This window comes from Episyrphus balteatus, chromosome 2 (genome assembly GCF_945859705.1).
Source record: "Episyrphus balteatus chromosome 2, idEpiBalt1.1, whole genome shotgun sequence".
Classification (NCBI taxonomy): Eukaryota; Metazoa; Arthropoda; class Insecta; order Diptera; family Syrphidae; genus Episyrphus; species Episyrphus balteatus.
In genome coordinates, this window is record NC_079135.1 from 115,780,019 (window position 1) to 115,796,366 (window position 16,348).

The 16,348-nt window shown below is 28.7% G+C and overlaps 3 protein-coding genes across 13 annotated transcripts in view; 2 read left to right on the top strand and 1 right to left on the bottom strand.

Annotated features, from left to right (window-relative positions):
• Positions 1-3,707, top strand: part of LOC129909800 (stromal interaction molecule homolog) — a 71,120-nt gene extending 67,413 nt beyond the window's left edge. For 5 of the 6 annotated variants that reach the window (XM_055986889.1, XM_055986887.1, XM_055986890.1 and 2 more), the window contains one exon: positions 2,588-3,434. In XM_055986889.1, the coding sequence (XP_055842864.1) occupies positions 2,588-3,233 (646 nt within the window). In that variant the 3' untranslated portion in view covers positions 3,234-3,434. Of the gene's footprint in view, positions 1-2,587 lie in introns of all 6 variants that reach the window. The other variant, XM_055986892.1, reaches the window with a different exon arrangement.
• Positions 1-16,348, bottom strand: part of LOC129909803 (ubiquitin carboxyl-terminal hydrolase 30 homolog) — a 228,063-nt gene that overhangs the window by 44,126 nt on the left and 167,589 nt on the right. The gene's annotated exons all lie outside the window — the stretch shown is intronic.
• Positions 11,670-16,348, top strand: part of LOC129909798 (histone deacetylase 4) — a 116,502-nt gene continuing 111,823 nt past the window's right edge. For 3 of the 6 annotated variants that reach the window (XM_055986876.1, XM_055986879.1, XM_055986882.1), the window contains exon 1: positions 11,671-12,982. The gene's annotated coding sequence lies outside the window, so the exon portion shown is untranslated. Of the gene's footprint in view, positions 12,983-16,348 lie in introns of all 6 variants that reach the window. The other 3 variants (XM_055986885.1, XM_055986881.1, XM_055986877.1) reach the window with 2 other exon arrangements.

Genomic DNA, 16,348 nt, shown 5'->3' on the forward strand with positions numbered 1-16,348 from the left:
TCTAACAATTTGACTTCAAACACAAAAAAAATATTTTGAAAACAACGGCAACACCTACAATGTTTTAAAATACATTTTTAAAAAGCCAGAAGCTCATTCTTATCTCTTAAATTTAAATCCACTAAATTGAATTAAGAGTTTTTGAAAAATTGGTCCTCAAACTCAGAATAAAAAAAAAAAAATGTTATTAAACAAATTTAAAAATGACTTTTTTCCAAACTTTTTCTAATAAAATATGAATTTATTTAAAAAAAAATGTTTGGCCATAAGCAGAAATGGTAATATATATCACACTATTGAAAAAAAAAAAAAAAAATTACTTAAATTTCAATAGGTTTTTTTTTATTGATAAAAACTAAATTTTTGCATTGAAATAATTGATTTTCTCAAACTTTAAACTTTTGCTATTTAATTTTCAACAATAAGAGCTATTGAATTAATACAAAATAACTTTATGTTTAAATGTTGAACTTTAAAAAAAAATAAGTTAAATTTTTTTCAAAACTAAAAATTAAAAAAATGAAATAGGTACTTTTTAATTTTTTGCATAAACCGTAATACATATTGACATTTCGTTTTATAATTTTAAATCATAATAAATGTGGCCAAAAAATTTTAAAATAAATGCATTTTATATTACGAAAATGTTTTAAAAACGACATGTTAAAATTTTGTCAATCATTTTTTTTTTTTTTTCAAAAATCTGAATTCAATTGCCATTCTTTCAAAATCTCTTCACTCAATTAACTGAATTTTAATTTTACAAATGTGACTAAGCTTCTAGCTTTTTAAAAATGTATTTTTAAATATTGTAGGTATATTTGTATATTTTTTTTTGTGTTTGAAGTCAATTAATAAGAAAATTGCATCTATCGCTTGAACGATGGAAGATTGTCCCTCACTCCCATGTATTTTTTTTTTCCTTGAGTTTCCTAGACAATCTTTTGGCATCAATTAATTTAAGAAAAATTTTTGAAAAAAATTTGTTCTTGTTCACAAAAATCTTCAATTAAATTTAAAAAATCAAAACGGCAACACCGGCAATTTTAAATAAAAAAAAGATCATCAAAATCTAAGCTGTTCGACCGGTTTCCCTAATATTGCCAATTTTTGAGCTTTAGTTACTCCACTATTTCTCCTTTTTCCAAAAGGTATCCAAATACGAGTAACTTCAGTTTCTAACTTATAGGTATTGAAGATTAAAAAAAAAACGTGAATCGGTATTCTCGGTGTGAGAACTTAGCTTTAAGTTTTCTTTTGTGTATCTTCACGTTATTTCACTCTATGAAATGCTTTCTGTTGCATAGTTTTAGTTATTGCAGATTTCGATACACGATACAACCCAGGAAAACTTATGTTTTAAATTTTACGATTTCAAGCCATAGACAGATGAAATGGCCGATATTTCATAAGTTATGAGATGAATTTTTATTCCATTGGAATAACCACTCGGTCACACCGTCAAGTTTGTACGGGTTGACTGTTTTTCTAAAGAGTTTTCTTGGGAAATTCGCGTAGGTTCCCATAAAATCGTCGATAGGGCTGTTATAGTTTTGTCTAACACGCACAAAAACCTTGTTGACCAGTGGTATCAGAGATTGTGAACAGATTCGAGTTTTTGTTTTGTGATTTTCTTGGTACACAGGCCGATATAATTCTTCGTACAAAAAATAAGAATCCTACTTTCCATTTCCTTAAAAATAAAAATACTTATATAAGAACCTTAATATTTGAATTAGGTAGACAATGAAAAAAAAAAAAAAATACGTTATAAATAGTATTTCACTTGTGTTTCGGAAAAATATAAAAGAAACCGTATATAAAAAAATACTTGTACCAAGAATTTTTTCGGACTTCACTAATAAAACTCAAATTGCAATTATCAATTACCGAGTGCGGTGTTTTGAAAGTCATTTCCTACCCCTGACTCTCACCTTAAACTTCAAAAAACAATAAAGAATTAAATGAAAACACACCAAACCATGCATGTTGTGACTAACAAGTGTTTGTCTATTAAAAAAAATAAACCAACAAAATTCAGATCTTAATTTTAAATCACTTGTAATTCTTGTATTTGATTTAATTTCAGAGCAAAAAAGCAGAAAACTCCATGATATTTCCATATGTCACATGAGTTTCTGTACTTAAAAAAGTGATAAATTTATTTATTTTTATATTATTTTTTTTTTCTTCATTAATTGTTTTTAAATAAAAATATTTTTTTTTTTTGTATAAATAAAAAAAATGTAATTGTATCTAATCTATATAAAAAAAAAAATTATGTGAGCCGATAGGAAGATTGTGGCAAAAACATTTTGCTGACATGTTTTTCGATTTATTGTTAAAAGACGTAAGCCGCCTTTTTCTAATTTTACTTAAATATCGACATGTCATTCAAATCATCTTTTAACAATTATGTTCACTGTTTCATTTATTTATTTTTTTCTAGCGCTTTTTTTTTTAATAACTTATTTGTTTATATTTATTTTTTTTTTTTTTATATAAAATGCTTTTTTCTTACAACCAAAAAATTCACATGCTACCGACATTAAAGTTCCCATTTTTTGATTAACCTTCTTTTTTTTAGTCATATCATCCGATCCCAAAGCACTGACTTGGTGCCCATGGAAATCTACAATTTCATTGCCCGCCAACAACAGCAACACCAACAGCAACAACAACAACAACAGTCGCATGGAAAAGTACTCTCACCTAGATACAACTCTTCCAGTCAACAATGTCTGTCAAATCAACCAGCAATGTCATCACCCGCTGCAACAATTGTCGCGCAACAACTCCAACAACTCCAGCAGCATATCTTTGACTTCAATTGCGGAACAGCAGCAAGCGCTGCCGCCGATAACTTCCGATCACTCCACGACATCACTGCTGCTGCAACAGCAGCAGCAGCAGCATCAGTCGCATCATCAGGGGCTGGTGACCAAGAGCCACTCATCGACACCGGCAACCACCCCTCAGCACCACCATTCATTACAAAATCTAGTGGCACCGGGTCACTCCAACAGTCGCTACAACTTAAACAACATCCGTCAATCGGTCCGTCCACCACCGCCGCCCAATCAGCGGCCATTACAACGACGACACACGGTGATACCCAAGTGGATGATACCAATTCAACAGATTCATCCAGTCTCGACGACGAACTCAAAAAAAGACGCCGAAAATTACGCTTCCCCTTTGGAAAGAAGTCCCATAAAAGCAAACTTGCATAGTTCGCATAGTGCTGGATGTCTTAATCATGCGACTACAACAACAACAATAAATAATTTCGAAACGGCTGTGTCAGCGGCAATGGCAACACTTGCACAACATTCACAACAACACAGTTGCAATAGCAATAGTATTAAGTATCAAAATCCAAAAGAATCTTCCATCATGCGGCGGCATTCGGCTGCCCATCAATCCACCACAAGTAGTTGTAATAATTGTAATAGTAGTAGTAATAGTAATTGCAATCGTTTGTCGTGTACGAATGAAGAGAATAGTGGTAATGCCAGTGATGCCAATTCATCACAATTTGCTGGTAATAATAATGAAACGTAAGATATATCAATTAAATAATGACAAAAATTATTGTATTTTGTAAAGTTTTTGTTTTTGTAACACAACTTGATAACGTAACTCGTTTTGACAACGGTCACATCTTATTTTTATTGAAGATGTTTTTTTTTTTTTTTAATTATATTTGACACATAAACTATGTTTTATAATTTTTGTAAAAAGTTCTTTAATAAGAATTTTCCTGATGAATAAATATTTTTGTAGACATTTTAATAGGATGCCAGAATTTTTTAATTAAATGTCACTCTGTTGGAGAGTAGAAAAGACAAAAACTAATATGTCAATATGTCAAAAAAGACATTTTTCTGTCAAATGATAGAAATAGTCAAATTTTAAGGATTTGTGAAGAAGCTTTAATCTTATAAAAAAAATAAGAAAAGATGTGTGTTCTTATGTGTACGCGTTAGAACTTAACCTTCTCTGTAATTGAATTATGTGAACGCCTTAAAAAAAAAAAACGAATGAGTAAACAAACAGAATTTATTTAATACCGGGATATATAAAAGAACAGACAGACCTAATGGCCACATGTCAAATGAAAATTGACATAACAAACAAAGTATTTAAAGTTTTAAAATGGCCGCTTTAATTTAAATATAAACGCGCCAAAAGACTTCAATAATTTAACGCGCCAAAAGACTTCAATAATGTACATCACTGAAAATGATTTGTATTATAAATACAAAAGTCTTAAAATTTTCGCATGTTCGTTTATGCAAGAAAAATCGTAAAATTAAATCAAAACACAGAATCGTCTCACTGAATCTCGCTTATCAGTCTGGTTTAACCCTACTCGATTCTCCCCTCAACTTTGAATAGCTCAGAGACACAAATATAACACATTTTAAGTCGAAATTATCTTGGTTGTAGCTGGTTTCAGTTGAGTTGAGTGTTGAGTTCAGTTGTCCAGGATGAGTTGTCTCATCTCAGTTGTTAAACAAAATTTTTCAGTTTCGCTGTAAAATATTCATGCTTATTTGCGAAATCGCATTGATTTAGTCCTCCCGTGTCTCTCAAAACATGGTATCGCCATAGAAATCAGTCGATCTATCGAGTTCAACTTGACGTTTACGAAAACTGACACTCTTGAAACCGCCTTAATTTTACTTAAACTGAATTCTTGCTAATGTCATTGTTGAGAAATACTATGCGGGCATTAGAAAAGGTTATTGTATAGGGGATACACATGGAAGTGCACATAAAAGAGTCATTTCGATTGGGGATAGTGAGGTAGTGTTTATTTTTACACATTAAGCTTCGTTTAATTTACCGTAATTGGGCACTGAAGTATCGCTGATTCGACTTTGAAACGGGCCCTCAGTTTATCCCATATTCTATTAAAAATTCAAAAATTTGACAGTAGATCGAATTTCATTCCACTCTTATTTTGACCGTTGAGGCAGTTTAAGAAAAACAGATGGGTTTTAATTTCTATCCGCGAAAATTTTGGCGCTGGTTTAAAATGTCAAATGTTTCATGATGGTCTGCGGAATAAGTTATATATGTTTTTTTTTGGAACTACGTTATCGACGTTTTTGTATTTTCTCACTCGAGTATGAGGTAATGAAAAATCTGACATAGTAAAAGTCAAACTCATCGTGAATTCTATTTTGGAAATTGAGACAAAAAGGGTGATTGAGACAAACAGGGTGATTGAAACTAAAAAACTTCGGTAGACAATAATTTCATTCACAATTTTCAAAATGACAAAAGCAACAGATCTAGCAATGAATACCAAAATTAATCGATGACATTTTAAAAGACATGACAATTGAAAAGCACCTAATATGCTTTTAAACTTGTCTAAAACGATTAATAATACTATTTTAGTATGATAAACAATGTTCATTTCAAATGATTTATTTGATATTCGGTCACCTGGAGATGGGCCAAATCTAAACGACGTTTTAAGTACATTAAAAAAAAAAAAAAAATAAACACCACCATGTTGAAATGAAGTGTCAATTCATAGCGTCATTTTATTTTTTAATGTAAATGACTGACAAATTTGACGAAAAAAATAATAAGTTAGTATAAGAAACTATAATTTTTTTTTGCAAAAAGACGCATTAGAATTTTAGGCTGTAAGAATAATTAAAACAAAAAATAAACAATTTTATACAATTTAATAGGATCAAAGTGAGAAAAGTGAGAAAAAAAATATAAACTTGTAAAATCAATCTCGAATTAATTATGATGACAATTTTCTTAAACCTTAATTTTTTATTTACCTAATTTTTGTATAATTTTTGTTTAATAATTTATGTTTTGAATAAGAAAACAATTCCATAAAAAGACATGAATAAATTTTCTTTTTGTAGTTGTATTATTATTTGTTCTCTTCTTTGTAAAAATAACACTTATTTACTATACATTTAGAATTTGTACTTAAATTTATATTAATTCGTTACTTAATTAATTAACTGTTATATTGATTTGAATGAAAGGCGGTACATTTTTTTTTTTGTTATATAATATGTATTATTACCTTTTTTATGAGAGTTTATATAAATATATCGGAAAAAATTACACATTTTTAGTATATAGTTATTTGGAAAATAAAAAAAAAAAAACACATTACATTATGAGACTATGTACTTATTTATTGCAAGCAAGTATATAGATGTTTATTAAATTTATTAATTAGGTAGATGATTTAAAATAATTAACTTTTATTTGCTAATTTTCTTTTGCTTAAAAATGTTATTATTTTGGAGGCATATATACAAAATAAGCAATAATAATATAGTAATTAAATAAAACAAAAAAAAAAACTAAATATTTAATAAATTTATTTTTAACTAAATTGAAGTTTTTATTCATAAAAAAATAAATTCCTCACAAAATGTGTTTAGCTTATTATTTTATTATGCTACCATTTTACTTGCTATTAACGTAGGTTCTATAGCACTGTAAAATAAGCAAAGAAAATTAATCTCACCCTGACAATCAGACTTTAATATTACGATTAAAAAGAATTGATCTCAGAATTTTATTTGTCGCATCAATTCGAAAGAATATGAAGAAATTAAGACTTTTCTAAACAAGTGAAGTACAAGTGCAATACGAAAATTAAAGAAGCAGATCCTGATTTGCGTAAGCGGAGTGTAAATGCCAATGAATAACAACAGTAAATAAGACATCGGTAGAATGGATTTAAAAAAACCAAAGACAAGGTAAGTTTGTTCATCATTTAAAAATCTGCTGTCTCATTTTTTTCGACAAACTCAGCTATTTAAAAATTATAAAAGACAAGTAATTCAGCTTTCTAATTACTAAGCTAATTGAGAAATTTCTCTCAAATCATGATAAAAAAAATAAAACAAATCCACTACTACACCACTACAAAAAATGCATAACTGTACTTACGGAAAATTAAAAAAAAAAGCCAATCATTTTCCTGAAGAGGAAAATTGTGGCAGTTGATTTCTGCTAGAATTTTGGTATGGTTATGAATTATGACCCAATGAACATCCTAAATATTTTGGACAAAAGCGTTGACTGCATTATTTTCAAAAAATTATCATAATGTAGGCTAAAATTACAGTTTTTCAGAGTAACTTTCAACACTGAGTTGGTCTGAGTAAAAATTTAACTAACCCATCGAATTATCAAGTTCTGAACTTATAGTCTAAGAGCCAGCGACCTAAAGTTTGCAGGTAATTGCTTAGTATTCAGTCATATGAAATATGTTTAAGGACATCCCCAGGCATGTTACTGCAAAAAAAAAAGTCTAGTCAGCCGTGGCAAAAACGGTCTGCCAAGCACTAGAATGTGAAAAAAATTTTAAATTAAGAACTCGACCTTAAATCAAAAAAAAAAAAATATTTAAAGAGAACGGCAACACTAACAAAATTAAACGATACCTTTTTTTATAGGTAAAAAGTTATACTACTTTATGGTTTTTGTATAAATGTTTTTTGATGAATAGTTTTTGAAACAAAAAATTTCAAACACAAAATTTTGAAAAAAAAAATTTAAAAAAAGTTCAAACAGTTTTTATTCCAAAAAATTTACCCAATTAAGTACTAATTTTTTTTCCAATTCTTATTTCACCTATATATTTTGAGTCAAACACCGAAAACTAGAAGTCAAAATCTCTTTTACTTTTGAGTTTTCTCAAAAAGTTTTCTCAAAAAAAAGAAAAAAAAAAGAAATTGAATTTCCAAATAAATAATTTTTGGATTTTTAAAAAAAATTTGAAAATTTTTTTTTTGAAAAATCAAATTTTCGAAAACGGGACATTGAATTTTTTTGAAATTTTGTTGTAAGATGTTGATTAGTAATTTCTACAAAATGGCATACCAATTTTATTTTAAAACTTTTTTTCCAAAAAATTAGTTTTTTTAAAAAACGGCTCTAACGATTTTGAAATTTTTTTTCTAAAAATGCATCTTAATATATCAATCAAAACTGCATCCTTACTTTGGAGGGCAATTTGATTTCAGATTTTATTTTATTTTTTTTTTTTTAAACGATATTTATTTTTTTTCCAAATTTCTATATAAAAAGTCTTACAAATTTAAGCAGCTTTAACTCTAAGAGCAAGTTCGTGCGACCCAGTCGTGCATTTTATTTATTCATAGCATCACTGCGTTAATGAATTCAGCCTTAGTTTAATCATAGTGGTTTTCCAAATTGTTCGTCAACAACAACTTGACGGTGCTAACACCAAGTTTTATGACTTGACTCACAGCTGGTTCACGGATGCCAATTCGATTACAGACTAATTTATTACATTTATTTGTGCCGCTTTGTTTAGTATTCTTTTTTAATTTTAGTGAAAAAAATTTTCGTCACACTTGAGTATTGAACCAGACTAAGCCAGTTCAGAGGACTGACAAGGGGTTTCAAGATTATTAAATTAATATTATGAGACCAAAACCACTTTGCAAACAGTAGAACACTGATAGAAATTGCTTTAAATGTTCCATTTATATCGAAAATCTAAAATATTTATGAAAGTTCATGCTGATACCCATCACTACATACTATTTGCATCAATGTTTTGAATTCATAAATTTTGTAAACTGAAAACTCCTTTCCACAGTTTGTTTTTTCTAAAATAAACTTTTACCGAGTTATTTAACAAAACGCATTTTTGTGTACAAATGCGATATATTGTGAAGGTTTTGAATGAACAACATCAACTTGTGTGTATTACCACCAAGTTCATAGGCTGGAGTTTTTGTTTTTGTTCATTCAAAACCTTCAATGTAAATTGATTACAGAGGCAGCCCAACTAACAATTTTGCTTCTATAAAGCTTTATAGAAGCAACAGAAGCATCTGTAAAGCTTTATAGAAGCAAAATTGTTAGTCGGGAGCTGCACTGCCAGTATGAAAAAGACATATAAAACTTCCTTGCAACAATTTATTGTATTTTCATAGAATTAAAGGATACAGGGCACGTATTGCGTAAAATGATTTATCGTTTATACAAGTTCTTTACCAAATTTTGTTTCTTTTTTCTAATTTTTAAAATGAAAGATTCTTGTATGAAATTTTTGTACAACATTCAATTCTAAATAATTAGGTATGTATGTATGTATGTATGTTTGGTTCTTCCTCATCTCGTCAAAGTTTTTTTTTTTTTTTAAAGCTTAAAGTAGCAACATGTCTCATGGAATTATTATTCTCTAGTAAGAAAGTAATACAAAAGTGGTACACTGTGGTGTATACGTACTTTTTTTATTGACAAAAAAAAAAAATACATAATTAATTAAATTCATTAAAATGGTAATGGGAATTGAGGTTTTTCTAAAAAATATAGGTATACATGACGACAAAATACCAAAAGTTCATCACATTAATCTGCGATTTATCGAAAATTCTACGAAAGTGGAACAAATTCTGAAAGTGAAACAAAATTTGGCCAAAGAAAAATAAAATCCTTGATCTTGGAAGTTACATATATATTTAAACAAGTTAACAATATTTCAAATTATTTTATGAAATTAAATGCGAGTCGAGTATATTAAGTCAAAATCAACCGAGCTTGAACTAAAAAGCGATAATTACGGGGAAAATACCGATTCTTTCAGTCAGTACAATTATGTACTGAAGTATTATTTACAGTAATAATTTATTATGTAACTTATATACCAAAAAAAAAAAAAAATAATAATATGTATAACAGTATTGTAAACGGGCCCCTAACAACTTTTAATGACTGCAGCGCCCTCTTGTAGAAGATCGCTTAAGCTTCTAAGAAATACATACATATATGGGGATGTCGTAGAGGGATTTCGGTAGAGTCAAATATTTTAAAGTGTTAAAGAAAAGTTGTGAGATTATTAACTAAAGACGTTATCTATTTTAAATTCTTAAGTGTTAAATTGAAACATTTTTGATTTTAATGAAAATGTTGATTGAATTTTAAAAAGAAATAAAATAATGAAAGTGAGCTTAAGGGGTAATAACACCTTGTAAACCACGAAATCTAGCGTCATTGACGATTAAAAACGCTGTGGTAGTTTTATTGTTGTAATTGTTTTTTTTTTATTGTTAATCTACATTTGAAGGTAAAGTATTATAATTTTTATTTATTAATTACCATTGCAACTATTTAAAAAAAAATAAATTCTGTAAGAAGGCTAGGAAGTGCAAAAAAAAATATCTTTGCTTTTCAAATAGAGGTAAAGTTAATTTTTCCGGTCTGAAATTTAATGTATTGTGGAGTGTTGTCATTAAGATTAGCTATTTACATGTCTCGCGTTTTCTCGACCGCCATACAACTTTTTTCACTTTTCAAAATGAAGTCAAGATTTTCAAAAAAAAAAACAAATTTTCGAAAAATGTGTCAAAACTGCCACATAAGATCGAAAAAACAGTTTTTTTGATCTTTTAATGAGCAGGTATCATCTTTGGAACATTTTTGACAATAAATAAAAATTAAAAACATATATAAAAGTTTTAAGGCCTGGCCACACCGAAGGGTACATACGGTAGCGGTACGGGTAATTGTATGAAAAAAATTCCACATCTGAACGTTGATGTGTCAGTTTTGAATTTTTTTCATACAAGTACCCGTACCGCTACCGCATGTACCCTTCGGTGTGGCCAAGCCTTTATGCTTCAAGTTAAGCGAAAAAATAGACAAAAAAGGTGGAAGACACATTGGACCGCTCTTTAAACATGAATTTTATTTTGCTTGACCAATATTATACTATAATACTATAAAAATGCATTTTCTTCATCACTATTTTGACCCACTTTTTGCAGAAATTATAGATTTCTTTTTAAAAAATCTTTGTTTTTTATAGAATTTTTTCTATTCACATTCATTTGTTTAAAACTGTTTAGAAAAAAAGTCGATTTAACGCGAGTTATTAATTTTGTCCAGCTAGATTCGTGATTGGCCACACTGTGCGATGGGAGCACAGGACTACACCGCCATTTAAAAAATTTCACATCATTAAAAAATTTAACATTAGCCTATTCTGTTACCTATTAATATACTTAATTAAACTAAACAAACACCAAAAGAAAATAATAATTCTTCTTTGTTTTATACGCTGATGAATATGACGCTCGATTACATGGTTTACAAGGTGTTATTACCCCTTAAGTTTTATTGAACCTATTCAAATTCTACAGTATTTTTTTTTTATTTCACTCATTTCCTTAGAGGATATAATATAATGGAGTGCTTGTTCCTATATCTAATACATTGTAACGCCATATGCATGGATAGAGGTTGCTGCCTTCGTTTTTCAATGAGAGTCCGGTTCCGCAGCTGTAAATAAACACACTTGTTGATGACAGCCATCAAATGAAAATAAAATGGAGGCATGCACTCATCGAAAAACTTAAAGAAACTAGAGCAATCTATGAAAGCTTCACGGAACTAACAGCACAAGCACTCTCCTCTAAGCTCATTTCACATTGCATATTCGATTCTACCCATGTAAAACTTTAGTTATTCCCCCAAAAAACCCACCACATCCCCATTTGTCATTTCCATTTGTTTTTTGTTTTTTCTACTTTTTCAAATAATACCACCATATTCACCACACCAAATAAAAGGGGAGCATAGCAAATAGATGTTTTGACATTTTTCTCATTTCGATTACAGTATGCATAGTCGGTGGCGGCGGGTGTTGTGTGTATAGAGTGTATAACGAGATTATTACTAAAAAAAAAAAAAATAATAATATTTTTGCCAACGGAGAATTTCAATTCTTAAATAAACAACAATTTTTAAGATAATTTCATCTTAATTTGTTTCAAACAAAACTTTACCGTTTTGTATATTAACTTGTAATTGTTTCTTTCATTAAATTCAAAAATGACAAGTTGTTGTACATAATAAAAAAAAAACGACGACCGACGACACCTATTAGCAAAAATCAACAAAAATAAATAAAAAAAAAAAAAAATTATTGAAAATTTGAAAGAAAGCACAAGAAAAAAAAAAATGTGAATAAACCCACAAAAACAACAAAAACTTATAGAAGCAAAAAAAAATATATTTAACTTCTCTCGAGAGAGAGTGGTGTGTTGGGTTTTCCTTGATTTGATATTTTTTTTTTTTGTCCATGCGTCCGTCTTCTTCGTTCCGCCTGCGTTCGGTTGGTATTTCTTGTCTATAATCTTTTTTTTTTTTTCTTTTTTGCTCCATCATAATTTTGCCCATTCTCTCCCCCCAAATTCTGATTCTTTTGTGTTCTTGATGTTCGCTTGATTTTTTAGATGAATTTTTTTTAGTTTTTTTTGTTCTTTTTGAATTTGAAAAAAAAAAAATTAAATAATTTCTTTATTTAAGAAATATGTATTAATTTGTGATCACTTCTACTTTCAACAAAAACAGCAACAACAACAACAACAATACAGTGTTCCCATTTTTTTGTATGTACCTATTCTATAAATATTGCGCCAATAAATCGTTATGCTCGTCTATGTTTACATTTTTGTATTTTGTATTTTAGTTTAAATTTTAATCAATAAAAAAAAAAAAAAAACAAAAAAAAATCGAGATTTTGAGAACAAAATTTTGATAAAACAAAAAAAACAACAACTTTGCCCATTCTTGTGGATTGTGGGTTAACTGTGGCGGCCACCCCCCATTTGTATCCACAAAAATAGCAAACAACTTTATTTCTCATTAAAAAAATTAAAAAAAAAAACAAACTTAAAGCGCGTGTTTATGTGTGTGGCAATATAATGGCAATTATATTAAATAATACTCTACAATTAAATGTAATAGAATAAACTACTCTTATAAAAAAAAACCTGTCAACGAACCAAACCAAACAAAAATCTTGGAAAAATTTATATAAATTGAATTTTTTTTTAATCAAAAAAAATACCAGAAGAAAAAAAATCTAAAAAAAAAAATTCCCAGCTACTTGTTGGAATTAATAAAGAAATGCAAACAACAAAAAAAAAATCTCAAATTGGTATGTGTTCAAAATATACTCACTCTCGTAAACAAGTGTGAGAGAGTGTGGTGTGGTGGAAAATGTGTGTTCGTGTGTGACTTATTGGGAAAATTCCAATTGAAATTATTAAATAGATGTAGTGTGTGTGTGTGTGTGTGTGTGAGTGTGTGAGCGATGAAGTGTTGTGTTTATGTTTTCTTTTTTGTGTGGATAGGTGTGTGTATGTATGTATGTGTGTGTGTGTTTTCAATATAAATTGGAATTTGTAGAGAGTTGCCGTTGTGGAATTATGTATTATGGATTTTTTTTATAAGAAATATAATTATATGGAAAATTTTGTTATTGATTACAATCTGACTCAGTTTTAGTTAAAATAATGCAAAAGCTTATTTAAATATTTCCATTTGGCAAATTGTGATATTTTTTTGAAAATTTCACTTAACCTAAAAATAAAATTAGTGTTTTCAAGGAGCTCTAATTTTTGAGATACATATTTTCATTTTTAATATTTACTAATTTTTTTAGTTTTTCTTTTCACATGCGTTTTTTTAAATTTTACCGGAAAATTTGTATGAAATGAAATTGGTCAGTAAAAAAAAAGTAAAAAAAATGGATGAATTTGTATGCATTTTTATGTAAGAATAATTTAAAAAAAACTAGAACTGCTAAAAAAAGACTCACTTTTTCGGTATCAGCATCCTCTATTTCGTAAAAAAATGATTTATCAAGGGTCTTAGTACAATCTTCGGAAGGTTTTTTCATAATTTTGATAAAAAGTACTCAAAACTTAAAAAATGTCTTTTTTTTTTCGTTTTTTTAACTTTTTTGAGTTGCATTTTATTTAATGATCAGAGTATCAAAAAGTGTTCTTAACATAAAAGACGCAAAATCTAATTGTCTACATTTTTTGTCTAGCCAACTTTAACCTAGGCTGAACAGAAGTCAAGATATTTAATAAAAACTAAAATCCAAAATGGCGGCCAGAAGTTGAATTTCACGAGTGCGAATGATATTCACCCAATTCTCTATAGAATGAGCAAACAAAATTTGAGGGTGGTAAAAACTGCTTGGTCAAATTATAAATGCACTGGACTATCTGGAAAATTCTTGTGTGCTGTTTAGTGGTTTTTTTTTTAAACAAAACTTTATTATTATTTATTATTATTATGTTGATTAGAAATAAAATATCTCATAGGATTTTTAATTTTGTTTTTTTTTTCTAGTTCCCGTCACTTAAAAAATAAAAACGAAATTCATTATAAATTGAGTTGTATTTGAGTTTGAATAATATCAACCTTGTCTACGAAGAACGATTCCACAATTGATTAGATAAAAATACAGAATTTGACCTTTTGAATCCCAGGTCAAAAATTAGTTAAAGTGACGCGTCACTTTGAAAACTGTCAATGAGTTTAATGATTTTATTTTTGATGCAGCGTCTCAGGACCAGGACCCTGCAAAGACCTAAATTTCAAATGTGACTTTATTTTCATGAAAAAATTTAAATTTCAAATGCATGTTTTGAAATAAAGCCCTTTTCAAGTAAGAATTTAATTTATTTTGTATGTATATAATACCCATGGGGTTTTAGTTCCCTTTTCTGGCAGGTTCAAACACCAATTTTAAATTGAAATAGAACTTATTCATGACGACGAAGCGGGCCATGCAACAAAGTTTATAAAACTATTCATCAGGCCAGAAAACACAGCATGAGAGCGCTTAATTTTGATTTTTTAAATCCAAATATCAAAAATTTGTTTTTTTTTTTTTCGTAATTTCGGTTGGCATCCGAAAATACAAAAGAAATGGTATGAGTGTCGCACCTGTGTGCAGAAAGACAAAACACTTTTTGGTTTTACATGTATACAGCTTTAAAACAAAACGGTCTAAAACCTTGAATAACACTGAACAATTATACTTTTGGTCTAATGAACACATAAAACACATAGTTTTTCACTAATTTTTTACTTCTAAGCACCCCCATTTTTTTATGAAAACCCTTTGTAAAAAAAAAAATTTAACTTTCTTCGTATTTTTAATTAAATCTAGCTTAATTAGCGAATTGTCACACTGTGTTACGCCTGCTATATCAGTCTAGATGTTTATATAGGACTGTATGCTATCTCAGGCTTTACTATTTGTGGCACTTAGAATGATAACACTAGCATACAAGGGCTTTGTTGCCGAAACAAAAATATACTATTCCGAATTTTCGGTGCCAGTACTCAAACTCGAAGTGAGAAAAAATTTATCAGTTCCCGTTTCGGTTTCGGTTTCTATAAGAACTGAAGAGTCTAGGAGAAAAACAGCATAAGTCTATTCCATTTCTTCATACAACTTAGTACTAAAGGCACATCATACCTACTATATATTTTTTTTTAGCAAGGCTAAAATTTGTTTTCTAAAAGTAAAGACGCCATCAAATAGTGCTCAGTAAATACTACAGGACCTCATCATTAATTTTCTTTTGACCAAAAGTAGATATGCGCCGTTTTTCCCCTGGACCCTTAAACTTTTTTCATTCCTGCCTTCATTTAGAAAGAGGATCAATTTTCAAAATAAAAAAACCTTGAGTAGAAATAAATTAGAAATATTTAAATAAAAAAACAACGGCAACACTTAAAATCTTATGTGCTATAACTATTAGGGTGGGTCAAACAAATCGAAATTCTTTTTTTTTGATTTGGTACTCCGAAAAATCGATTGCTAGACACCTCTAGAATATATACACCAAATATGAGCTCTTTATATTAATGGGAAGGTCCTCCGCTTTTAAATTTTCCATTTTTGCATCAAGCTTCTACAAAAAAAATTATTTTTTTTATAAATCGACTTTTTTGCAAATTTCTTTGCTTATTCTTGTAGGAAATTGAACGCTCTACAAAAAACACTTCATACTCTTTTTTCGTTTATCTAACCGTTTAGTAGATATTTGAGGTCCAAAAATCGAGAAAATCTTTAAAAATTCGTTTTTTATTCTTAATTTTGTAACAAATTGAAAAATTATAATAATCAAACGCGCATGACATATTCTTGTAGGAAACAGATTGTTCCTCAAGAAAGGTCTTAATAATTTTTTTCAATAATCTAACCATTCTAAAGATATTTGAGGTCAAAGTTAAAAAAATATGAAAACATTTTTTACTTTTCAAAATTTTCTAATTCACTGAAAATTCAATATTTTCAAATTAGCAAGATGTTTTCTTCTAGGGACTTAAACGTTCTATAAAAAGTTCCTTGGCAGCAAATTAATTGCTTTAACCGTTAAGAAGATATTCGTATCTAAACCAATGCCCACTGATTTCAATAGTTTTCTTATGACAAGTATGCATTGCGATTTGAATACGATTATCTTCTAAACGGTTAAAGCAATTAATTTGCTGC